At 40.1% G+C, this 27,686-nt stretch overlaps 2 protein-coding genes across 4 annotated transcripts in view; one reads left to right on the top strand and one right to left on the bottom strand.

The window, feature by feature from the left end:
• The first annotated feature begins 1,453 nt into the window (after positions 1-1,453).
• Positions 1,454-18,558, top strand: LOC131949381 (prolyl 4-hydroxylase subunit alpha-2). The gene is made up of 14 exons (XM_059311247.1): positions 1,454-1,969; positions 3,351-3,508; positions 10,892-11,094; positions 11,971-12,120; positions 12,366-12,417; positions 12,890-13,044; positions 13,467-13,613; positions 13,868-13,920; positions 14,096-14,222; positions 14,896-14,955; positions 15,313-15,363; positions 15,706-15,774; positions 16,117-16,192; positions 17,645-18,558. Exons 1-14 carry the CDS (start codon positions 1,728-1,730, stop codon positions 17,707-17,709), a joined length of 1,608 nt encoding a protein of 535 aa, XP_059167230.1. The 5' UTR covers positions 1,454-1,727; the 3' UTR covers positions 17,710-18,558.
• Positions 18,559-18,869: 311 nt separating this feature from the next.
• LOC131949369 (phosphonoacetaldehyde hydrolase) overlaps positions 18,870-27,686 on the bottom strand; it is a 34,308-nt gene continuing 25,491 nt past the window's right edge. For all 3 annotated transcript variants that reach the window (XM_059311231.1, XM_059311232.1, XM_059311233.1), the window contains 3 exons: positions 26,773-27,032; positions 26,105-26,225; positions 18,870-20,325 (listed from right to left, as the gene is read on the bottom strand). In XM_059311231.1, the coding sequence (XP_059167214.1) occupies positions 20,062-20,325; positions 26,105-26,225; positions 26,773-27,032 (645 nt within the window). In that variant the 3' untranslated portion in view covers positions 18,870-20,061. The remainder of the gene's footprint in view (positions 20,326-26,104; positions 26,226-26,772; positions 27,033-27,686) is intronic.

Below are 27,686 nucleotides of genomic sequence, written 5' to 3'. Positions count from 1 at the left end.
TGTGTGTTGTCAAATTTAAAAGAAACTCTTTATATTCTTATTAGCCATTTTTTTTTTAAAAAGTGAATGTAACTAAAAAAATAACCTCATTAATATAAATGTTCTAAGTGAAGGTTGTAACTTATATTTGTAGCTGGACTTTTCCCAGCAGATTACTTGTCTTACGCAATCATTTCTTGCAACTTTCTATTCATATTTTACTAAGGCAGACAATCAGTGGTATAGGCAGGAATTTGTCATGGGGAGGGGGATTTAAAAAACTTTCCCCAATACATAATATATATTTTAATATATACATATATTAAGAATTATGTATAGGTCTACACGTGTGTATATATATTTGATTTTAAGAACAAATAATTTTTACTTTGAAACTTTTAAAAGTGTAAACATATAGTGACATAGCAGACACCAAAAGTTGTAACGTTACACGTGGCAACATTCATTGTTGGGGTCCCATGTTGGGGGTAGGGGAGGGTAACATCAGATTCCCTGCCTATGCCACTGAAGGTGATATTGACTAGAAATGAGACAAATTAATTTTGACATGAGAATGAATGTAACATGACTGTATAGATTGTGTGTGACATGTGGATTGTAATTTATTTCTATATCAGTGGGAGAAATTTTTTTAAATAAACTTTGCTGTCAGGTTGTCAGCAAATCTAAAAAAAATGTGGTGTTTTTTTGTGTATAAGTATAAGTGGCGTGAAATCTCATTTTAGATTGGCACTCCTATATATATATATATATATATATATATATATATATATATATATATATATATATATATATATATATATATATATATATATATATATATATATATATATATATATATAAGTAGACTACATTATGTATAATATATCTGAATATATATTTTTTTTCTTTTGCCATTTGAAACAAGCCGACCAACTTAGATCAATATGCTAGATTTTATTTCTGTAAATTTTACTTAAAATATTGGCCTACATTGAGTTTTGGAGCCAGAAGTACTCTCAGTGAACTATGCAAGGTAGATCTCAGCAGTGGCGTCACAAGTAGGGTGCAGTCCGCACCGGGTGACACAATTTAGGGTGTGACAAAATTTACAGTCATAACAATGTTTTAATTAGTAAGATAACAAATTAGTCGGAGGAGAGCGGTCACACTAAACCGGAAATGTTAAATTGTTGAAGGGGGTTGGGGTGCCACCATTAGTTACCGCCCCGGGAGACACCCGACCTAGTGACGCCACTGAACCCCAGGCAGCTTGATGATGGCCTATTTGTGTAGAGTGCTCAGCTAGCTCTAAATACCACCGTGACTGCTAGAATTAAAAAAAATCTTTACACAGTTCAAACCAAATCGAAAACATCTGTGACAATTTATTGATGGCTAGCTAAACACCCCAGCCCGATGCTTTCTTGCCCAGATTTTTCACTTTCAGTTTATCGACCCACCACGTGGTTCTGCATCCACCGCTAGTCGGCTGTGTGTTGTGTGACACATCTATCGTAGAGAAGTTTTTTACTCACTAAATTTTCTAGTTTTTGGATGTCTTTTTTTTAATTGAAATGTTAACTTTTACATAGCCACGCACATTTTTTATCGTTAATTAATTACCACGTGAATTTAAAATTCGTGAATTTATTCTGGTTTTGAAAAATCAAAAAGGAAATTCGTGAAAAGAGTTGGACAAAAATAACCTACGTGTGCCGAAGCGGGACGGCCATATTTTCAGTGACATGTCCGGTCTAGGAGTTTTCATCTCCGTCGTTCTGGCATCGCTGGTCAGCCGGAATGCCGGCTGGATCATCAGCGACGACCGGTTTATGTCGATGGTGAACTTGGAGCACTATTACGTCATCGAGGAGAACGTGCTGAGCAACGCTGACGTGTTGCTGCGTGACGACTACTTCGGTGCCGAGGAGGAGGAGGAGGAGGAGGAGCATCTGAAACATGCGCCGAACCTGACGCTGTTTAAAAGGTTGGTTGTTTTTACTCGACTCTGACGCAGGTTGGTCGTTTTTATTCGACTCTGACGTAAGTTGGTCGTTTTTAGTCAACAGAATTCACACCAATAGATAAAAGTGTTTCTTCTTTTAGGTTAGACGTACCCATACAACTCAACAGGCTAATACAGCTCTAACCTTAACCTTTTTTTAAAGCTTGTAGTTTTACTTATGATCAGCACTTATGTCGATTGTCTCAAATTCATAGAAAACGTCACCATTGCTGCTTTATAAAATGACAGCAGACCAGCGTTTCTTTCAGGCATAGAGAAGGCAATTATTTTATACCACAATATAATAGAAATTAGAAAGATCGTTTGGTCATTTAATGTATAATTTGTCTCAAGAGTAAAACATGCATTGAAGATGAAGTCCATCCCCACTCCACTCCCCCCCCCCCATCCTCCGCCCCCGCAGTCATATAGCGTGACAATGTTGAACAATCAACATTCACAACACAGCATCTTGGATTGTCGAATAAACAACACAACACAGAACATGTACAGCAACTTGTGATGACCTAACCCAGCAGCTGTTGGCGTAGATTTTGGCCTATATTTAAATCTCTATTGGCTAAATCTGATCCTGAGCTGGAGATTAGAACAAGCACATGTAGCCTGGTGTACTGGTGTTATAGGCTTGTAGGATGTCTTTGTGCTAAACAGTTTCCTAATGTTCCACTGCTCCATCCACGTTTTCCCATGTTCCATCAACATGTTCCAAAGTTCCATCGACATGTTCCCATGTTCAATCAACCTGTGTCATCAACGTGTTCCCATGTTCCTTAAACATGTTCCCATGGTCCATCAACATGTTCCACAGTTCCATCAACACTTACCCATGTTCCATCAACATGTTCCCATGTTTACCAACATGTTCCCATGTTCCATCAACATGTTCCTTCAACATGTTCCCATGTTCCATCAACATGTTCCCATGTTCCATCAACATGTTCCCATTTTCCATTAACCTGTGCCATCAACATGTTTCCATGTTCCTTCAACATGTTCCCATGTTCTATCAACACTTTCCCATGTTCCATCAACACTTACCCATGTTCCATCAACATGTTCCCATGTTCCACCAAGTTCCACCAAGTTCCCATGTTCCATCAATATGTGCCCATGTTCCCATGTTCCACCAACATGTTCCACAGTTCCATCAACACTTACCCATGTTCCATCAACATGTTCCCATGTTCCATCATCATGTTCCCCTGTTCCATCAACAAGTTCCCGTGTTCCCATGTTCCATCAACATGTTCCCATGTTCCATCAACATGTTCCCATGTTCCACTAACAAGTTCCTATGTTCCCATGTTCCACTAACAAGTTCCTATGTTTCTATGTTCCCCAGTGTTATCGACGAGACTAAGACGGTCCACCGTCTGGCCGGGCCTGACCTGGAGAAGTACCTGGCCAACCCCGTCAATGTCTTCCACCTGTTTCGTCGTCTGGACAGCGGCTGGAGGGACGGCCTTGACCTTTTGCTTCAGACCAAACCCTGCAGACGATGTGAGTATGTTCCCACAGCACTACAAAACATTCCAGGCGTAGGAGGTCGGCGTGGTCGGGGTGGTAAATCTCATGGTTGCTAAACCGAAAAGTCCCTAGTTCGAACCCCGGGGTAGATAGCTGGGGACAGCCACTCTTCTAACCCCGGGGTAGATAGCTGGGGACAGCCACTCTTCTAGGAGAGACAACTCCAAAATCTGCTGCCTTGTAGTTTGTTCTTGGTTGTACAAAGGCTATGGGTGTAAATCAAGAAAGAAAAGCAGGCTGAAATCAGAATCAACGGCGTATATGGTGCATAACAGGTTGACGTGTAGTCAGGGGCGGAACTACAGTGCCGCCAGACCCCGCAATGCGGGGGGGCCCAGACCGAATGGGGGCCCAAAAATCCCGGCTAAATTATTTTTTTTAAAAATTTAAAATAAAAAATTTAAAAAAAAAAAAATAGGTGGAGGTCGAGTTATCTTTCTTCTACAGTTACAAAAAAACACGATAGTCGGCAAACGTCTTTGAAAAAAAATGTACAGACTATAGCTCGAGAGACCGCCAGACATATAGACAACTTCAAAGACGCAGGGGCGGAACTACAGTGCCGCCAGACACCGCAATGCGGGGGAGGGGGGCAGACCGATTGGGGGCCCAAAAATCCTGGCTAAATTATTTAAAAAAAAATGTAAAAAAAAAATTAAAACAAAAAAAAAATTAATTTTTTTTTTTTAAATTAGGTGGAGGTCGAGTTATCTTTCTTCTACAGTTACAAAAAAACACGATAGTCGGCAAACGTCTTTGAAAAAAAAATGTACAGACTATAGCTCGAGAGACCGCCAGACATATAGACAACTTCAAAGACGCAGGGGCGGAACTACAGTGCCGCCAGACACCGCAATGCGGGGGAGGGGGGCAGACCGATTGGGGGCCCAAAAATCCTGGCTAAATTATTTAAAAAAAAATGTAAAAAAAAAATTAAAACAAAAAAAAATTAAATTTTTTTTTTAAATTAGGTGGAGGTCGAGTTATCTTTCTTCTACAGTTACAAAAAAACACGATAGTCGGCAAAGCGTCTTTGAAAAAAATGTACAGAATATAGCTCGAGAGACCGCCAGACATATAGACAACTTCAAAGACGCAGGGGCGGAACAACAGTGCCGCCAGACACCGCAATGCGGGGGGGGGGGGGGGGGGGGGGCAGACCGATTGGGGGCCCAAAAATCCTGGCTAAATTATTTTTAAAAAAAAATGTAAAATTTTTTATTTTTTTTTAAATTAATTTTTTTTTTTTAAATTAGGTGGAGGTTGAGTTATCTTTCTTCTACAGTTACAAAAAAACACGATAGTCGGCAAACGTCTTTGAGAAAAATGCACAGACTATGGCTCGAGAGACCGCCAGACATATAGACAACTTCAAAGACGTAGCCTACCTTTTTACTTTTAGTGGCGTCGATTAGGAGAACAAAAAAGGATTGTTATATTGTTTACATTATTAAATATATATATATATATATATATATATATATATATATATATATATATATATATATATATATATATATATATATATATATATATGATTGTGTGTTTAAACTACTGGCCTGGACTCTACAAAAAATATAATTATTTATTTCGATGTCATACATTTATAATTGCGTTCATTTTTACTTTAACAACTGTATCAATAAACGTGTGAAAGTTTAAGTTATCTCCCTTTAGCGAAGCATCTGAAGTTTTTGCCGGCACGCTTTGAAATCGGGCTGGGGAAATGTTGCGGCGACTATTCTGGTCTTCTAGACGACCGGAAAAAGTCGGCACTATTGATGTAGATGTTTATCGGCACTTTCTAGTCCCCTTCCCTTGAACCTTCCCAATTCTCACCCCTCCCCCCTCACCCCCCTCTCACCCCTACCCCTCTCCTCTACCCCTCACCACACCCTTACTCTTACAATAAGATGTAATGCATAGATTAACGAACCGTCTATGAACTACTGAACTGTAAACTGACCACTTCTGCACATTTTGTTAAAGACACTAGTCAGTAGTTGTTCATTTACCTGATGAAGTATTTTGTTGACGAGTCTAATTCACACAACAAGGAAGGTAAGGCTCGTCCTTATATTATTAATTGTTTTATAATTAGTACACGTATTAATTGAACATTAGTTATTAACACTAAATACATTAAAGTTAATCAAATTTAGGATACAATGATCTAGCTTTTAAGCCTAAAAACAACCAAAAGATCTATATCACCTTTGAATGTAGTAATGTTTAATTTCATGTTTAGCCCGTAACGGGGAGGGGTTATATTCGGTTATAATATGGGTGGGTCTTTGGCAGTCAGAGGCGTAGCTAGGGGGGGGGGGCGGGGGGGGGGCCGCCCCGGGCGCCGACCCTATGGGGGCGCCAAAAGGGGTGGGAAAATTTTTTTAAAGCTGATTTTATGCTGCAGTTTTGAATTATAAACTGTCTAAGTTAAGAAATGTAATGGCTACACGCCTTTACATACTGATTTAACTGTTTTCTACCTTGATTTCTTAATGTAAAACATATACTCTTAAGAAACAGTGACCGGCAAAACCGCTTTGAAGCTTTTCCTAGATGGGGGGGGGGCGCTTTTTCGAGACTTAAAACGGAAGAATTTACACTAGATTGTTGAGTCGATAAACGCTACCACTATTAAAAGAAACCAATTGTATTAAAACGTTTGTACGATTGTCGAACTGTAAAATACGTTAGTGACTTTTATCAAGATGGTGCAGGGGGGCGCTTTTAGGCTAAATAAAATAGCAAAATTACACAGGATTCTGAGTAAACAACCTTTAGCTCTCAGAAAGAAACGAATTGTACTGTGCATTGTATAATTGTGTAACATTTAAAAAAAAGTTAGTTACGTTAAAAACCGCTCTACAAACTTTGTCCAAGATGGTTGTGATGAGTGTGTGTGGGGGTGGGGGGCGCTTTTTTCGCTAACAAAAATCGCAAGTATTTGTACACTTAGTAAAGAAACCAAGTGTATTAACGCGTAATGTACAATTTCAATAGCCAGTTTTGTTAAAAATAAACCGGGAGTGATCTCCCCTAAACTTTCTCGAATATTCTTATATAAAATAACAGGGGATGGGAACTCGGGCTATAGACATGATTTTTAATCCATTTTAAATACTTAAAGTTTTAAAAATAGAATAAAATCTCGTAGACAAATTAATTGCACACCAAGTGAACGCCAAATAAAAAAGCGCATAATGGTGCGCAATATTATTAGTACTTTTAAAATTTACATTAGTTTTTTGAGAAATCGGAAGTAGCGTAAATTACTACTTCCAGTCAACGGAAATTACTCAAAATTTAACAGAAGGTAGAGAATTAGATCTTTTACTTACATTTGAAATTTCATTTATCTATCTGAAATAGTACTCAAGTTATAGGCTTTTGAAAAATTCAAAGTAGGAAAAGTACCACTTCCGGTTATCGGAAATCGCTCAAAAGTTGATACGGATCTACGATTTTGATAAAATACTTATATATGAAATTTCATCAACGTAGCTGTAACGGTACTCAAGTTATCGTGTTTACACACGGACAGACAGACACACAGACACACAGACACACAGACAGACACACAGACATACGGACAAGATTGCAAAATTATGTTTTTCCGTATCAGTGAGGTGTAAAACGTCGAGATTTGTAAAAATCTCGATTTTTTTTTTTGCACGATTACAAGACTTTCTCTATACTTCGTATATACGAGAAAGTAAAAAAAGACGCGACGAGTTCTTTGTAAGATTCTTACGATTCTCTCAACTTCAACGTGAGAGATCAGATACTTTTGATTGATTGCATTACATCTTACCTGGATCACTGAACTATATTAAAAGAGAACTAAATATCACGGATTCTTGAATCCCTAAGCCACTAACCACCACTTTTTTCCATGCTCTTATTTCATTCTCCACTGTCTGTAATCTAGCTCCAAGCCATACAGTAAAAGAGACCACATTAAGTTATAGATCCTGATTGAATTTTTTTGACAATGCATTTGAATTCTACATTTTCTTAGAGTGTTAAAAACGCGTTTTATTGCTGCTGATTTAATCAGAACGTCATGGGCTATCATTAAATTGATTGTTACTGCTTCTTCAATCAATACAATTAGTTCTGCATTTGTTGTTGACGTTGAGCGAGCAGTGTTTCTTCCAGACTTTTTTCTCCGGGGGGGGGGGGCACTTGAAATTTTCGGGGGGGGGGGGGCGTAGACTTTCTTCGGGGGGGGGGGGGCGGACACTGTTAAACGTATATATTTTCTATATATAAATTATATAAATTTCATTTCGTTCGGGGGGGGGGGCGAGGTAAAAAGTTTTCAGGGGGCTTAGCCCCCCCCGAAGAGATGCCTGGAAGAAACTCCACACACATGTATATATATAATATATATTATATATATATATATATATATATATATATATATATATATATGTAACGAGACTATTTGCCTGTAGTGCCAAATGTTAACGAGTTCTGCTCGACAACGCCAAATGTTACCGAGTCTAACCACTCATTCTACACAACATCGACCACAGTATAGATACTCGAAGATGCAGGTTCGCTATTGATCCTTTTATTACATGAATCAAAGAAATGCTTCACAATAATATAATAAATCAAAAGGAATGCTTCACAATAATAGTCTGAATCAACTGACCCCCAACAGTCCTCACTAGTCTTCACATAACTGAATGCACATGTCTATCGTCCTTCTTAACACAATACGGCTAACCCGTTCAATAACCAACTTGATACTGCCTCACTGACTGACTGATCGAGAGAGAGAGACCCTGCGAGCTCAGCCGTCGCCTTCCTATATATCCCCTTCGTATTCGTAATCGTATTCGGTTCTATCATAATCGTAATCGTAATCGATTCTAATCGTTGCATCAGAATGTTAATTACGCCGCTTCTGTCGTACAGTCCGATTTAATAAGCCATCTGCATCCTGTCACATCAAAGTTGACAGACCGTATTGCGTTCTTATCGTATCGCTTCCCAAGATACTACGCCTTGGCTTTCTGATCGTTATCAGCCAACACCTGTGTTATTGCATCAGTCGTGTCAAAGTTGACAGCGCTGTACTGCGTTATGTCTCTGGTAACTTCCCCTAGTTACATATATATATATATATATATATATATATATATATATATATATATATATATATATATATATATATATATATATCTTTATATATATATCTATACATATATATCTATATCTATATCTATATATCTATATCTATATATATATATCTATATATCTATATCTATATATATATCTATATATATATATATATATATATATATATATATAATATATATATATATTATATATATATATATATATAATATATATATATATATATATATATATATATATATATATATAATATATATATATATATATATATATATATATATATATATATATAAGCGGGGGGGGGCGCCAAATTGAAAGTTCGCCCCGGGCGCCGGGAAGGGTCGCTACGCCTCTGTTGGCAGTGTTTCTTCCAGACTTTTTTCTTCGGGGGGGGTACTTGAAATTTTCGGAGGGGGGGGGCGGGGGGGTTCGGACCGCACCGGGTGACACCATTTAGGGGGGTGACACCAAGGCAAAAAATAGCAAAATATATAGAGAAAAACTCAAGGGGGGGGGGCAAATCGAAAGTTTGAGGGGGGGTGCAAATCGAAAACTTGAGGGGGGGGGGGTGCAAATCGAAAATTTGAAAGTTTATCCCTGGGAAGGGTCTCTATGGCTCTGGGGGGGGGGGGGGGTGACACCATTAAGTGCCGCACCGGGTGACACCCGACCTCGCTACGCCACTGCACCCGATATATATATTATATATATATATATATATATATATATATATATATATATATATATATATATATATATATATATATACATATATATATATATATATATATACATATATATATATATATATATATATATATATATTATATATATATATATATATATATATATACATATATATACATATAGATATATATATATAGGGGCCTAAAAAATTTTTTTGCGGGGGGGGGGGGGGCATTTTTTTCTAGTTCCGCCACTGCGTGTAGTACTTCAATGTTTTAAATCAAGAATGATTGGAGGTGTTAGGCGTGTTAGCAGCATGACACACAAATGTTTGACGTTCTGCTAGTTAAGCCATGATAACGACACACTTGTCAAAAACAGTCAATATGCCATGCAAGGTTGTTTTATATGATGTTAGCAGTAAACACATACCTTAAAAAAAAAACAGCCAAATTATGAGGTGAGGGTGAGGGGGGAGGGGTCTCAAGATAAGAGTATCGATCTCTCATCGATCAGTACATGAGATTAGCGATTAACACATGAGATAAGATTAACACATGATCTCCGTTCACCATCAATACCTAAGGTGTGCTCAACATTGTTTATCCGTAGATCCAAAATTTTGCTGTTCACAGAATCCTTGGGAGTTAGGGTTAGAGTACCGAAGGAAGGAATATTGGTGAGAACTAAGCAGTGTCTAATCTACCCTAGGAACAGAGGTTTCTCCTTTTCATAAATGACGAATGTATTTTAGTCTAATGTCGAGAGGGTTTTTTCTTCGATTAAAAATTGTTTTCAACCTCTTTATTTGAATTATTTACCTTAATCGACAAAAAATAAATTCCAATCCCTTATTATTTATGAACATTGCCCGTAGAAAAAAAAACGTTTTATCTTTCTTTAGGTAGTCTAACCTACTAGCTCTCAATGATTCTGTGAACGGCTAGATTTTGGATTTACGGATATACAATGGTAGCTCGCCTTGAACCATTACTATAGTCCCACCATACCAATCGGCACATCTCAATTCACCCAACTAGCACATTTAAAAAAAAATCGTATTTATTTATATTTACAGGTCAATCACCAAAACTCAAAATATTATTTTTATGCAAAGTGTTTCTTTCAGGCATCTCTTGGACCCCCCCCCCCCCAAGCACGATTACCACCCCCCTCCCTCCCCCCAATATATAAAATATATAAAATATAATTTATATAGAAAATAAATACTTTTACCCCCCCCCCCCCCCCTCCGGGATATTTCAAGCGCCCAACTCCCCCACTTGTGAGAAAAAGTCTGAAAAAAACACTGATGGGGCCTTCCTACATATTTCAAGTCATCCAAAAAACCACGTCAAGTGTTTAAACTAATTTGACCTCGTTCCATTCTATCGTCACAAATCGTCACCTAAAGTCAGACACCACTTCCTTTGAGAGTGTGACGTCGTTTATAGACGACCCCTTATAACGCCAATCTTTAAAATAAAATGTCCACATTTCTCTTTCCTCTACCAGGGAACGTGCCGTCAATGGCCGGCCGTCTGCAGTATCTGAAGACCAAATTACCCGGGAAAACGGAAATGAAACGGGTGGTCGAGTACATAGCGACACTGCAGAAGTTGTACAAGCTGAATGCTAATGACATCGTTAAAGGGAGAATAGGCGTGGCCACGTCTCTGAAACCTTTGAACCTCGATGAGCAGTTTGATATAGTCAAGGTCAGAGGTCACTCTGTTGTTGAATGAAATAATAAGCCAATGTTAATTAACACAGTAGCAGCAGTATAAAATCAACTACAAATTTATGACCATAGTGTTGCTTTTTTTGTGCAGGTTTTATTAAAAAGAACAGTCACATAATGCATGCCTCAATAATGGAATTTTCATATAAAAGCGAGTGATATGTTATTGGTTGTTAAATAACTTTAAGTATGACTTGTTAATGTCCAGGCTAATCCTATCCCGAACTCAAAGTCTTACCATACTCTTACACAAATTTTGAAATATTTACCATAACACACTAAACCTAAGATTAAAATAATTATTTCCTTTTTTTTTATAACCAACAACCTAACTTTCACACCTGTTTTCACAAGAGTCTATCGGCTGACATAGATGATGTCAATATTCGCTAATTCGTTTTCTTTCTCTCCAAAATATACTTTACTGTTATAAGTGATAGTAAAAATTTGAGATGAATGAACTGACTTTACTGGCTTGCTAATTATTTTTCTTCGACTTTGAATACAACAAAAACTTGAAAAACCTTTACAGCTGTATCTAATGAAGATATAACAAATGGTTTCTTCTAAAACATTAATTTTCCATTACTAAGTTAATTTATCATAAAATTATGTGATGTTTTGTCCAGTTGGAGTGGGTTTTTTTTTCAATACTAATATGGGCCTAATATGTGGAATGATGGTCCATAAAATTTTTACATAAGAGTAAATGGGGAATGGGGTGGGTCAAACATGTCTTCTTGTTAAATTTATGTGCGTGATCACTAGCAAGACAAAATTATTACTTGACATATTATTTGAGTTGTTTTACCATATCTAAATCCACATTTTTAAAAAACCCATTATGTTTCAGATCTTCCATGACAGGGATGACATGCACATAGCCCTGGAGTGGCTCAACTACATCCTAAAACTGCTCATCAGCTACAACTCAACGCAGAGCGGTCAACTAGGGTTCAAGGTCACTGATGTGCTGAACCTTATGGCGTCTGCTCACTACCACGTAAGTTGTCCTGGTGGAATCTGTTGTTTGTTTACAGGTTGATAAGAGTTATGTCCCTTTCTGGTACACTTTCAGAACCTTCGATATAATCCTTACACGTTTTTGTAAAAACCATTTCTATAACATCTTTCTTATGCTCTCCATATTGTAAAGATGTTTTTAAATAATATAATGTGGATAAAAAAGGGTAGTTCTTTTTAACTTATAAATCTTTCTATATTGATCATATTATGCCTCTGTTTCAGATGAAAAATATTCCTGATGCTCTAAAAGTAACAGAGAAAGTTTTGCAACTGGGTAATTAACCTCAGTAGTGATAGATACATTAGATAGAGGAATGAAATTTTCAAGGGAGACAACTTTTCATAAAATAAACATGATTACTGTTACTTAACTGATTTTTTTTAAATATAAAAAATTACTAATTTTTTTTTTAAGTATATGACATCTCTATCATTATACATTACTGGCTCATCTACATTTAAAAAATTTTTGAAAAAGAGAAAAAGAATTTATCCAAACATGTTTATTAATGAACCAAATTTTAAAACTTGTTAATTATCTTTAATTTTATCCAACACATTGAATCATATTCTGTCATATAGTCAGCATGAAGTCCAATGCTGTAGGAATAAGTCAAAATTTAAAAATCCTTGATATCTTACAAGCAATTTAAAGAATTAATTTTAACAGTATAATATTAATGCTGAGATAAGTTCTATAAATAATTTATTTTGTTTTTTATAAAAATAAACTCATAATTTTCCAGATCCATCCAACATGATTGCTGAAAATAACTTGAATTTTTTCAAGAGAAAACTGAAAGCTTTAGAAGAAAACAGCGAAGACGAGAAGAGATTGACTGCCCCACCCACGGAGGAGTTGTCTAAATATGAAAAACTTTGTTCTAGACGCAAAAGGAAGGTACTGTACCGGTCTTTCACATTATTTATCTACATTTGAAGAAGGGTATGTACATCATTGATATAACAGCTTTAAATCCTCCACTGAAAATGGAAATATTAAGCATAATCAAACCAAAATACTTTCAACTCACAATGATGTACTGCAAAAATTCAAGCAGAAGCCTACTAGAGCACATGAGAAAATATGATGTAGCTACTCCCTATCAATATAGTTACTTGTCTTTATATTCTCAATGTTTATTTAAGTTTTATTGATCTGTATATATATATTTAGAAGGTCTCTAATCAATGATTATATAATTTTTATATTATACTGTTTTCTATTATTACTTCTATCTTTAATATTTAAGTCAATAATTTGTAAGTTAAAACTTAATAACGTCAAAATTAAATTTTTTAAAAATATTTTGTATTTTTCAGGCTTTAAAGAAAAAGTGTTGGGTCGCTCGTGCAGGATTAACATTCTTCAAAGTGGAACCAATACGTGACAGACCATATGTGGTTATGGTTCATGATGTCATCCCAAAAAATACTGCTGAAAATTTGAAAAAATATGCATATGAAACAGTATGTTTTTACCTCTTTCACTTCTTTGAGTTGATTTAAAATGTTTTTTCTCTAGAAGTTGATTTAATTTTAAAAAAATGATAATAATTCTAACACAAAAAAAACAATAATAATAAGCTCAAGAATTTAAAAGAAGTTTGAAAAAGTGTCTGTAAAAAATGTTTAGAACAAGCAGTACAAAACTGAGCTGACTTGTAAGAGCAAACATCAGGTACTTTGCAGCAAATCAATTAATTATTTTCTCACATTACCAGCAAACAAATAGTGCATGGTACAGAGAGGAAGTTTACTACCCTCCTAAATTCAAGTAAGTTAAAGTTTTTATTTTACACCATTATATTGGGTTTTTTTTTGGATAACCTACTTAGCTAAATGTAGATTTGGATTATGCACACAAAAAAATACATATTGAAAATACATTCTTGTAGACATTCACATATTTAAAAGTACTTTTAACCCATTTTTAATCCCTTGAACCCCAGTATTGGTCTAGAGAGCAATGCTGTTAAAGGGAAGCTTGTAAAACTCTACTTCAGACAAGTTACACAAAGTTTAGAACTGCTGTCAACTGCTTTAAATAGAAGAACTCTTTCTTGGAGGAAACTTCATGTAAGTTTTTTAAAAACATACTGTAGTCTCTTCAACACATGAAGATATTGTATAACAAATCTAATCAATATATAAAAACAATACAACTTTATTTTCCAATGGTAACAGTAGGCACATAGGCCTTTTTTCACACTAATAGCTGTCATTAACAAAACTAACAACGTGCCTTGTATGGAAGTGAAAGTTTTTGGACAGAGTTTGTTTTTTTGTGTGCAACATGCAAGTGTGACTCACTAGCCCAGCTTGTTTTTATATGTGTAGCATGCAAGTGTGACTAACTAGCCCAACTGGATTTATTTCTTGCTCTAATTGACCTTGTGAAGTTTAGAGAATCATTCATCAACACACACAAGAAGTAACAAAAAAATGACAAGATAATGAAAGCAATCGATAGCAATTTAAACACGATAGAGTGAAAACAATGCATGCATACTTCATATTTAATGGAACACAGGTTCAGCTGATTGCAGATGTGAATAATAAAAAATTAATTAAATGATATACATTGATGATTGATGGATGATTTATTTTATATATACATTAAATGTTTGTATTTTTCTATTTTCTCTATTTATTTATTATAGGCCCAATACTTAAAACATTGTATCTTTAATTATCTAAGTAAAAGATAATTAATTAAAAATAATTTTAAAATATATTAATTTTGTTGCAGCTAGCCAACATTGGACAGCATGGCATGCACCTGGAGAAATACAAGAATCTTCTGGAACTGGTAACTGATTGTAACTAATAAAATATTTGTAAATGTATTATTAGAGTCAAACATGTGTGTTAAAGGTGATCGTCTAGTAAATCCCATATATACATACTTAAATTGACTCTTTTGCTGCAGAGCTCAGTTTAATTTAGTTAAAAATGATGACAGATTATTTTTTCTTGCAACAATTCTAGATTATTTTTATCACTAATTGTTAAATCAAGTTTAAACATCAAATTCAAGACACAGTTTTTATCTGATCAATTATATAATGCTCTTTTTTAAAATTGACTTGCATACATTGGCAAAGCAATTCAACTAGGAATATTTCTTGATTATTTTTTGCTTGTACAAAAATAACTTCACCCACAGAAGACAGAAAAAGAATTCAAACGCAAAGAAGTAGGAGCTTACTTTATTTTTGTGAGTTCATCCTTTTGTGAATTATTTGTATACAGTTTTTCTGTGCAGTTTCACTAATAAAAGCATGTATAAAGAACCTGATGTAAGTTATTAATAGAAAGCGGGTTATCTTAGGATGGATGTCCCACATACTTGTAATAACAATAATTACTGTAATTATTAAATCTAGAACTAATCACACTGTTTTAAACTTGATTATCTTTTTAAAATACATATCATATGTTCACTTGTTTAAAAGAATTAAGTAATTGAGATAATAAAATATTGACATAAAATTTTATTTTTACTGATGTTAAAAGTCTGGAATGTGAATAAATGTGAGAAATTTGTTTCCTGCTTTAGCTGAATGAAGTAAAGAAAGGAGGTCAAGTTGTTCTGACTGATCACAATATATCAGTGCTCCCAGAACAGGTGAGTTACGGTTGGTGCTTTTCTTTTAAACAATAGCACTCAGGTAAACAAAAACACTCAGGTAAACAAAAGCTTTATGGTAAACAACATCACTCAGCTAAACAACATCACTCAGCTAAACAACATCACTCAGCTAAACAACAGTACTTAGGTAAACAACAGCACTCAGGTAAACAACAGCACTTAGGTAAACAACAGCTTTTAAATGTAAATAACAGAACTTTTAAAATAAATTTGAACTCTAATCTTTTTTTAAAACTAAAACCATTTATGGCTATGATTTTAATGGTTTCCACTAACCTACCTGATGACAACAAATTTAAAGCCTTTGTTTTTCTTCAGGGAAGTGTTTTGTTTTATCTACCATCTCAGTCCAAGATGCAAAGTTTTTGTCCAGTGGTTGGTGAATTTTTATGGGGTAATTTTACATTTCTTATCTTTGTTTCTATATTAAATATATTATTTTCTATTTTATTCAGGGGGGGGGGGAGATTCTTTGGGGCCGCCCACTGTTGTGTGTGTGTGTGGTGGGATGGGGTTGTTGTCATCCAGGATATGTGAGGATAGAGGGATTGGAGGATGTGGGTCAGACATTTCAAATATTTTAAGGTGTCATTATGTGTCATAAAGGGATAATTTGAAAATAAAAAAAAAATAATTCATAAAAAATTGTTTTAATAATAAGCTTAACTTTTTTTTTTATAAGCTGTAATTAAACTTGCTTCCTTGTGCTTTTGTTGTCCGTCATGTATCAAAACTTGCTAGTGAAATTTTGACTACTTACCAACCAGTTTCTCTGAAACTTGGCATGTGGGTCACGACCCACTGACAATGCAATCTGACATCATATTTGACTTAATTGGATGCGTAATTAATTAATTTTAAAAAAGTTAATTAAAATTTTCTATTAAAGTTCCCTCTCAAATCTGACGGTCAACAGGGCAGGTGAAGTAGAGTTCCCTTGTTTCTGTGACCTCAGCATATAAATAAATAGTGTGGCTGACCACACTACTGACTTGTACCTGCTAAGCCACTCTGTCCTATATAAAGTAATATTTACTGCACTTTTTATATGTGCATATTTTTAGTGTCCATTTAGTGTGCAAATGATTTTTTATTTTATTTTTAAGTACTGAAAAGTGCTGGAAAAAAAAAACAATTTAAAAACCTAGCTTTTGTGTAATTACAAACTTAAAAGGAGAGAATAAAGGATTTTCTTTAAATATATAGTATTGAACCACTATGTAAATATGTGTGCAGAAAATTTGTAATTTATATAGCGAACTTTACTTAATTTAAAAAATTAATGAAGTCAAATTAGATGTCAGAAATTTGATTGACACCCATGTGTGAAGTTTTATTTAAATCGATTTGTTAGCATTTGGTTGAATAAGCCAGTTTTCATCCACAAGACATAAACAAGAGAGAAAGTTTAATATTTTTTTTTTTTTTTTTTTTTTTTTTTTTTTTTTTTGAGAGAAAAGAGAAAGTTTAATAACAGCTTGAAAACAGTTAAGAGTTGTATGCAACCATGATCAAATATTAATGTTAAAAAGTATACTAATTAGGTATTCAATTTAGCTAATAGTTCTCATAAACGTTTTAAGTCAAATGATAATCTCAAAATCTAAAAAGAATGAAAAATCAACAAATATTATGTCACTATTAATATTCATGTTTAGCGTAATAATAAATAATGAACTGTATTTTTTTACAAACCTTATCATTGTGAATATTTCTGTACTTTAAAAACTTTTGGGATCTTAATTATAAGTAGTTTCCCTTGACCAGTTAAAATTTTTAAATGGGAAATAACTAAGTAACTGATTTTAATATTCAATAAATAATCAGAGCTGTTTTACTTCAATAGTTGCTGTCCAGCCTGTTGTAGAAGTGGCTAAAGATTTCTGTGTTGACGCTGACGAATGGCTGTAGAAGTTGTTTTACATCATTCTTTTGTTAATTTTCCAGTCATAAATTTAAAGCAGCTGAGTAGGTTGTAAGTGGAAATTCATGCGTACTTGTTTCATGTGCAAGAAAGCATGTATGTGGTTAAACTGTTGGGAGTGCACGTCTTGGAAGTAGTTAGTGATTAAGTCATGTAAAGTTTTCATAGGGTAAAATTATATAGATAAATAACATTGTACTGCTCTAAACACACACAGGTTTGATGAAAGTATTACGGTATGAGATTTTTTTCAAAATTATATTTTCAGATTGTCTTAACTGCCAAATAAATAAAATTGTATTGTACTATAAATTTGTTCTTTTATTCGTTTTTGAATTTTAAAAAAAAGCTGCTGTGAAGTTTATGCAAAAAAATGTTTTGGTTAGCATTACATAAATTTTAGATCAGGTCTTGTGTGAACTGATCCTGGTGAGTCTCTCAAGACAACTTTATTCCAAGCTTTGTAAAATGTAAATTAAAATGGAGTTTTTGACTGAATTTTCAACTCAATTTTTACCCACTCCAAAGGTTGACATCTTTCCAAATGAATTCATTTCTAATGTCAATCATCTAACTGGATATTATATTGGTCAAAAATGTAAAGATGACTACATTCAATAACAAATCTTGGTTGGGTGATTTTTCTTCACCCATGTTTTAAGAGCTGATAGAACTAGCAAGGGGCATAAGAATGTTTAGATTACTGATTGTGTTTTGAAATCAAATGCTACAAATTGTTTTTGAAAGTCTTATATCTTTTAAACAGATTTTTAAAAAATTTATTTTTTAGATGTACTAAACTTTTGTCTAAGTAGTAAAAATAAAATTGGTGCCAAAAGGGTTGCTCTACAAATTATTTGAATGAAAAATTAAACATTTAATTTATTTTCAGTTTTGTGCAGGATTTTGTGTAGTACATTAGTACTTGTGAGGTAGTTTGCTAATGGTGTCCCATTTGTGGTGTGGATGTATGATGGCGCTTGTAAGACTTCTAAAATAGTGGCCCTGTATGATTTCTCTAAAGTAAATTCTATAAATACCAGTGGCCCTGAGCCCTTAGGGTTTTCCTTCACAACAAGACCGGCTGATGAAGCTGATTTTCAATATCGCTAAAGATGCATTTTAACGAAATATAAAAACTTGTAAATTATAGAGTAGACAAATTTTATTTTTAGTACAATATAGAAATCTCCACAACTTTGGAATGGTGCATTCAAATACTTGCTGCATTCAGAGTACAGTCCCTTACACAGCTGACACTCAGAGTACATTCCCTTACATTCAAGAACTGTAAACAAGGTAAATATCAGCAGACATGCTTTAAGCAAGGTCATGTATAGACAAAATAATATCAAGAATGTAAAATGACAAAGTGTTAACTATAAAACAGATCTGGGCCTAATTTTGTGTACATTTGATGGTTGATCTTGGTAAAATATGAGAATCAATAATTAATTTAAATTTTGATGATAATCTACAAACCACAATTCAGAAGTTAAAGGGAAAAAACTCAAAATGATTGCAAAAATATTTTGTGTAAATATATACAAAGTTGGTGAAATTTTTAAACAAGAAGTAATGCACAAAATTATTGACTGATCTAAAAAAAAATTCAGCAGAGTCAAAATCTAAAGCAATCTGTATCTGAAACGTGCCCAGTGACATATACAGGTGGTGTCTTATGGGGTACAAGTAAAACTTGTAGACAGCACAGTGGAGAGGTAGATGTGGAGAACTGGCATTTTTGTTGACCCTAGAGCATTACATTATTCCAACAGCAGCCAACACACATTCACACTAATAAATCTTAACTAAAGGTGTGTGCTATAGGCTAGGTGTCAATAGTTAAAATATGCTGGAATTTTTTTTATCCTAAAAACAATAACTCAGTGAAATGTAACAAGTAAAAAGTTATTTCCCCTTAATAAGGGACAGTTGTTTCAACACAAGCAGGGACATAACTCAATGTTATCTACATCAACATACAGAAAGGACAGTGTTAATTATCAGCACAAGAAGGGGCATAACCCATTGTTAAATTAAAATTGAGACAACTCAGCTTAATGTTACCACAAAGATAATACATAAAGACCTCCAGTAAACAGAACATTTGGTTTACATAGTAAATTCTAAACCTTTACAAACCTAACCCAGTCATTTACAACTAACTATTGCAACAACAGCCGCTGAACATGACTTGTATCCCTCTACTTTCTAACAAAACAACACTGAAGTCTACATACACAGGTGGTCCTCTAATTACATTCAAGAGATGAATTGAACTTTTGAATATTGAATCTTTATGACTGAGAACCTTTGACAAGCGTGCAGGAAATGAACTATGGCCTTTCACCATTGGCTAATCTAGCATTGATATCCTCTATAACAGCGGGCAGCTCGGCTATCGTATCGATGACGTAGTGGGCCCCTGACTTGACCAAAATGTCACGAGACTTGAGCAGACGCTTCTCAATCTCCTCGCTGGACAGCTGGGTGTCCTCCTCCAGGGTGTTGATGTCCATGTAGTTGCTGTGGCGGGCCACGCCCACACCCCAGCATCCGGCGGCTAAGGCCTCACCCACACCTGAGACAGTGTCATCTACCTGTGAAGGGAAGCAATGAGCATTAGGGCCATCATTAGGGCCGTCATTAAGGCCGTCATTAGGGCCATCATTAGGGCCATCATTAGGGCCACCATTAGGGCCGTCATTAGGGCCGTCATTAGGGCCATCATTAGGGCCGTCATTAGGGCCGGCCGTCATTAGGGCCACCATTAGGGCCATCATTAGGGCCATCATTAGGGCCGTCATTAGGGCCGTCATTAGGGCCGTCATTAGGGCCATCATTAGGGCCATCATTAGGGCCGTCATTAGGGCCGGCCGTCATTAGGGCCGTCATTAGGGCCATCATTGGGGCCACCATTAGGGCCACCATTAGGGCCACCATTAGGGCCACCATTAGGGCCACCATTAGGGTCATCATTAGGGCCGTCATTAGGGCCGTCATTAGGGCCATCATTAGGGCCGTCATTAGGGCCGGCCGTCATTAGGGCCACCATTAGGGCCATCATTAGGGCCGTCATTAGGGCCATCATTAGGGCCGTCATTAGGGCCGTCATTAGGGCCGGCCGTCATTAGGGCCGGCCATCATTAGGGCCACCATTAGGGCCACCATTAGGGCCATCATTAGGGCCACCATTAGGGCCACCATTATGGCCATCATTAGGGCCGTTATTAGGGCCGTCATTAGGGCCGGCCGTCATTAGGGCCGGCCATCATTAGGGCCGGCCATCATTAGGGCCGTCATTAGGGCCGGCCGTCATTAGGGCCGGCCATCATTAGGGCCGTTATTAGGGCCGTCATTAGGGCCGGCCATCATTAGGGCCGTCATTAGGGCCGGCCGTCATCAGGGCCACCATTAGGGCCACCATTAGGGCCGGCCGTCATTAGGGCCGTCATTAGAACCGTCATTAGGGCCGGCCGTCATTAGGGCCGTCATTAGGGCCATCATTAGGGCCGTCATTAGGGCCGTCATTAGGGCCGGCCGTCATTAGGGCCGGCCGTCATTAGGGCCGTCATTAGGGCCGTCATCAGGGCCATCATTAGGGCCATCATTAGGGCCACCATTAGGGCCACCATTAGGGCCGGCCGTCATTAGGGCCACCATTAGGGCCGGCCGTCATTAGGGCCATCATTAGGGCCGTCATTAGGGCCGTCATTAGGGCCGTCATTAGGGCCGTCATTAGGGCCGTCATTAGGGCCGTCATTAGGGCCGGCCGTCATTAGGGCCGTCATTAGGGCCATCATTAGGGCCATCATTAGGGCAGTCATTAGGGCAGTCATTAGGGCAGTCATTAGGGCCGTCATTAGGGCTTAGGGCAGTCATTAGGGCCACCATTAGGGCCGTCATTAGGGCCGGCCACCATTAGGGCCGTCATTAGGGCCGTCATTAGGGCCGTCATTAGGGTTACCATTAGGGCCGGCCACCATTAGGGCCATCATTAGGGCCATCATTAGGGCCGTCATTAGGGCCGTCATTAGGGCCGTCATTAGGGCCGGCCACCATTAGGGCCGTCATTAGGGCCGGCCGTCATTAGGGCCATCATAAGGGCCGTCATTAGGGCCGGCCGTCATTAGGGCCGTCATTAGGGCCACCATTAGGGCCGTCATTAGGGCCGGCCGTCATTAGGGCAGTCATTAGGGCCGGCCGTCATTAGGGCAGTCATTAGGGCCGGCCGTCATTAGGGCCGTCATTAGGGCCGGCCGTCATTAGGGCCGTCATTAGGGCCACCATTAGGGTCACCATTAGGGCCATCATCAGGGCCGTCATCAGGGCCGGCCGTCATTAGGGCCGGCCGTCATTAGGGCCGTCATTAGGGCCATCATTAGGGCCATCATTAGGGCCGTCATTAGGGCCCTCATTAGGGCCATCATTAGGGCCGTCATTAGGGCCCTCATTAGGGCCGTCATTAGGGTCCTCATTAGGGCCACCATTAGGGCCGTCATTAGGGCCGTCATTAGGGCCGTCATTAGGGCCGTCATTAGGGCCACCATTAGGGCCGTCATTAGGGCCGTCATTAGGGCCGTCATTAGGGCCGTCATTAGGGCCGTCATTAGGGCCATCATTAGGGCCGTCATTAGGGCCACCATTAGGGCCACCATTAGGGCCGTCATTAGGGCCATCATTAGGGCCGTCATTAGGGCCACCATTAGGGCCACCATTAGGGCCGTCATTAGGGCCGTCATCAGGGCCATCATTAGGGCCGTCATTAGGGCCACCATTAGGGCCGGCCGTCATTAGGGCCGTCATTAGGGCCGGCCGTCATCAGGGCCGTCATCAGGGCGATCATTAGGGCCGTCATTAGGGCCACCATTAGGGCCACCATTAGGGCCGTCATTAGGGCCGTCATTAGGGCCACCATTAGGGCCGTCATTAGGGCCGGCCGTCATTAGGGCCGGCCGTCATCAGGGCCACCATTAGGGCCGGCCGTCATTAGGGCCACCATTAGGGCCGTCATTAGGGCCACCATTAGGGCCATCATTAGGGCCATCATTAGGGCCGTCATTAGGGCCATCATTAGGGCCGTCATTAGGGCCGTCATTAGGGCCGGCCGTCATCAGGGCCGTCATCAGGGCCATCATTAGGGCCGTCATTAGGGCCACCATTAGGGCCGTCATTAGGGCCGGCCGTCATTAGGGCCGGCCGTCATCAGGGCCACCATTAGGGCCGGCCGTCATTAGGGCCACCATTAGGGCCGTCATTAGGGCCACCATTAGGGCCATCATTAGGGCCATCATTAGGGCCGTCATTAGGGCCATCATTAGGGCCGTCATTAGGGCCGTCATTAGGGCCGGCCGTCATCAGGGCCGTCATCAGGGCCATCATTAGGGCCGTCATTAGGGCCGTCATTAGGGCCATCATTAGGGCCGTCATTAGGGCCGTCCGTTATCAGGGCCGTCATCAGAGCCATCATTAGGGCCACCATTAGGGCCGTCATTAGGGCCGTCATTAGGGCCGTCATTAGGGCCACCATTAGGGCCGTCATTAGGGTCGTCATTAGGGCCATCATTAGGGCCGTCATTAGGGCCATCATTAGGGCCGTCATTAGGGCCACCATTAGGGCCGTCATTAGGGCCACTATTAGGGCCGTCATTAGGGCCATCATTAGGGCCACCATTAGGGCCATCATTAGGGCCATCATTAGGGCCGTCATAAGGGCCACCATTAGGGCCGTCATTAGGGCCATCATTAGGGCCGTCATTAGGGCCACCATTAGGGCCATCATTAGGGCCGTCATTAGGGCCACCATTAGGGCCATCATTAGGGCCGTCATTAGGGCCACCATTAGGGCCATCATTAGGGCCATCATTAGGGCCGTCATTAGGGCCATCATTAGGGCCACCATTAAGGCCACCATTAAGGCCACCATTAAGGCCACCATTAGGGCCGTCATTAGGGCCACCATTAGGGCCATCGTTAGGGCCGTCATTAGGGCCACCATTAGGGCCGTCATTAGGGCCGTCATTAGGGCCACCATTAGGGCCACCATTAGGGCCACCATTAGGGCCATCATTAGGGCCGTCATTAGGGCCACCATTAGGGCCGTCATTAGGGCCGGCCGTCATTAGGGCCGGCCGTCATCAGGGCCACCATTAGGGCCGGCCGTCATTAGGGCCACCATTAGGGCCGTCATTAGGGCCACCATTAGGGCCATCATTAGGGCCATCATTAGGGCCGTCATTAGGGCCATCATTAGGGCCGTCATTAGGGCCGTCATTAGGGCCGGCCGTCATCAGGGCCGTCATCAGGGCCATCATTAGGGCCGTCATTAGGGCCGTCATTAGGGCCATCATTAGGGCCGTCATTAGGGCCGTCCGTTATCAGGGCCGTCATCAGAGCCATCATTAGGGCCACCATTAGGGCCGTCATTAGGGCCGTCATTAGGGCCGTCATTAGGGCCACCATTAGGGCCGTCATTAGGGTCGTCATTAGGGCCATCATTAGGGCCGTCATTAGGGCCATCATTAGGGCCGTCATTAGGGCCACCATTAGGGCCGTCATTAGGGCCACTATTAGGGCCGTCATTAGGGCCATCATTAGGGCCACCATTAGGGCCATCATTAGGGCCATCATTAGGGCCGTCATAAGGGCCACCATTAGGGCCGTCATTAGGGCCATCATTAGGGCCGTCATTAGGGCCACCATTAGGGCCATCATTAGGGCCGTCATTAGGGCCACCATTAGGGCCATCATTAGGGCCGTCATTAGGGCCACCATTAGGGCCATCATTAGGGCCATCATTAGGGCCGTCATTAGGGCCATCATTAGGGCCACCATTAAGGCCACCATTAAGGCCACCATTAAGGCCACCATTAGGGCCGTCATTAGGGCCACCATTAGGGCCATCGTTAGGGCCGTCATTAGGGCCACCATTAGGGCCGTCATTAGGGCCGTCATTAGGGCCACCATTAGGGCCACCATTAGGGCCACCATTAGGGCCATCATTAGGGCCGTCATTAGGGCCGTCATTAGGGCCGTCATTAGGGCCATCATTAGGGCCATCATTAGGGCCGTCATTAGGGCCACCATTAGGGCCACCATTAGGGCCACCATTAGGGCCATCATTAGGGCCGTCATTAGGGCCGTCATTAGGGCCATCATTAGGGCCATCATTAGGGCCGTCATTAGGGCCACCATTAGGGCCATCATTAGGGCCATCATTAGGGCCATCATTAGGGCCGTCATTAGGGCCGTCATTAGGGCCGTCATTAGGGCCGTCATTAGGGCCGGCCGTCATTAGGGCCGTCATTAGGGCCGGCCGTCATCAGGGCCATCATTAGGGCCGTCATTAGGGTCCTCATTAGGGCCGTCATTAGGGCCATCATTAGGGCCGTCATTAGGGCCGTCATTAGGGCCGGCCGTCATCAGGGCCGTCATTAGGGCCGTCATTAGGGCCGTCATCAGGGCCGTCATCAGGGCCATCATTAGGGCCGTCATTAGGGTCCTCATTAGGGCCGTCATTAGGGCCGTCATTAGGGCCGTCATTAGGGCCGGCCGTCATCAGGGCCACCATTAGGGCCACCATTAGGGCCATCATCAGGGCCGTCATCAGGGCCATCATTAGGGCCGTCATTAGGGTCCTCATTAGGGCCGTCATTAGGGCTGTCATTAGGGCCGGCCGTCATCAGGGCCACCATTAGGGCCACCATTAGGGCCGTCATTAGGGCCGTCATTAGGGCCGTCATTAGGGCCGTCATTAGGGCCGTCATTAGGGCCATCATTAGGGCCGTCATTAGGGCCACCATTAGGGCCACCATTAGGGCCGTCATCAGGGCCACCATTAGGGCCACCATTAGGGCCGTCATTAGGGCCATCATTAAGGCCACCATTAGGGCCATCATCAGGGCCGTCATCAGGGCCGTCATTAGGGCCGTCATCAGGGCCGTCATCAGGGCCATCATTAGGGCCGTCATTAGGGTCCTCATTAGGGCCGTCATTAGGGCCGTCATTAGGGCCGGCCGTCATCAGGGCCACCATTAGGGCCACCATTAGGGCCATCATCAGGGCCGTCATCAGGGCCATCATTAGGGCCGTCATTAGGGTCCTCATTAGGGCCGTCATTAGGGCCGTCATTAGGGCCGGCCGTCATCAGGGCCACCATTAGGGCCACCATTAGGGCCGTCATTAGGGCCGTCATTAGGGCCGTCATTAGGGCCGTCATTAGGGCCGTCATTAGGGCCGTCATTAGGGCCATCATTAGGGCCACCATTAGGGCCGTCATTAGGGTTACCATTAGGGCCACCATTAGGGCCATCCCTAAAGCAGGTACAGTAAAACACAACACTTAACTTTAAAAATGATAGCTAAAACAGTGAACCTCACCTTGACAACAGAGTGAATGTTGGGTACATTGAGAAGGTCAAGGTTGCGGTAAACCATGAAGGGATTGGGCCTGGCGCCATGGATGACCTCATCACCAGCAACATTGACATCTGGTTCATACCTGCAGAGGGGTCAAACACAGGGGTCGAGCACAGGGGTCGAGCACAGGGGTCGAGCACAGGGGTCGAGCACAGGGGTCGAGCACAGGGGTCGAGCACAGGGGTCGAACACAGGGGTCGAGCACAGGGGTCGAACACAGGGGTCGAACACAGGGGTCAAACACAGGGGTCAAACACAGGGGTCGAACACAGGGGTCAAACACAGGGGTCAAACACAGGGGTCAAACAGTTGTATTGTAGAAGACTCATTTTTTAAACAGATTTGTGTACAACAGACAAGCAGCCAGATAAATATTTCAATGTTCTATATCAAAATAAAAACTAATGACATGAAGAGAGATGATAAAATGAACTAACAAATGCAATACAAGTAATAAATAAAATTGCAGCTCCAAAAAAGAGTTTAAAAGTTAAAATGATTCTATCATAGTTTGACATGAAATCAAAATTTTTGAATTTGTATAGAATATATATCTACGACTACAGAATATTATAATAATAAACGCTGCTCTTACATATCAATACAACTTAAAAAACCCAGTTACTGACCCTTGCTTCTTGGCAGCAGCCAGCAGAACGTCCACCATGCTCCTTGTGAAACCAGTGGTGACCCCTATCTTGCAGCCAAACTCTTTCTTCAGCGTCTTCACAGCGTCTGCTGCCCCAGGGATGAGCTCCGAGTATTGGGACAAGGCTGCGATCTGCATGGGCACAAAGTCCTTGAACATGGCGTCCACGGATCCCTGGTCTGGATATTTGCCGTGGACTTCCTTCCATCTCTGCCTGACCTCTGGCAGCTCTGTGATGGCCTGGGTAGACAGGGGTCAAGGTCAAAGGTTAGTTTAATTATTCTGTCAGTATAGCTGAGCTATAGAATTTGATGTTATACGTATGAAACAGAACCACGACCACACTACACCAAATCACACCACATTACAGCATACATGTATACATGAATATACATTAATTCATATACACAACTCAGCCCAAGTCTGTCCCAAGCCTGGGTTGAAAAAAAAAGGGTTGAGCACAAGGCTAGCAACCCAGCCTTCTAGCAACCCTGCCTTGTAAAAATAAACCAAGCTTCAGAAGCTGCAAATACACCAACTTAACTCCTTCACAAATATAAAAGCCTAAGCTGAATACTAAAGATAAGATGGCCAGACAAAATGCCAAACAACTACCTGCTTTAAATCACAAAACAGCCAACACAGGGATATTAAAACCTGTAGTTGAAGATGGATGGACCAGACATAACATGAGAAGAGGTCAACATCAAGAGGCAAGGGTTAGACTGGAACCCCTGGGGGGGGGGGGGGAAACTTAGAAGCAAGGGCTGTATGGCTTACATGGGCTCAACTAAAGAAAGCTGCCCAAAACTGAGTCTGGTGGAGAGGTATAGCTGCAGCCTTTAGCTCCAGGGGCTTGACAGGGTTAAGTCAAGTAAGCTAAGTCATGACACA

The sequence above is a fragment of the Physella acuta genome, unplaced genomic scaffold (genome assembly GCF_028476545.2).
Source record: "Physella acuta isolate Inbredline_101_S28 unplaced genomic scaffold, ASM2847654v3 ptg000692l, whole genome shotgun sequence".
NCBI lineage: Eukaryota > Metazoa > Mollusca > Gastropoda > Physidae > Physella > Physella acuta.
This window is presented reverse-complemented; position numbering and strand designations above follow the sequence as displayed.

Excerpts from the sequence above, each read along its gene's own strand:
- LOC131949381 (XM_059311247.1), top strand. The coding sequence starts at position 1,728 with ATGTCCGGTCTAGGAGTTTTCATCTCCGTCGTTCTGGCATCGCTGGTC. Across the intron at positions 12,121-12,365 it reads TGGCGTCTGCTCACTACCAC|ATGAAAAATATTCCTGATGC; the intron begins GTAAGTTGTCCT and ends CCTCTGTTTCAG. Across the intron at positions 13,045-13,466 it reads GTTCTAGACGCAAAAGGAAG|GCTTTAAAGAAAAAGTGTTG; the intron begins GTACTGTACCGG and ends TGTATTTTTCAG.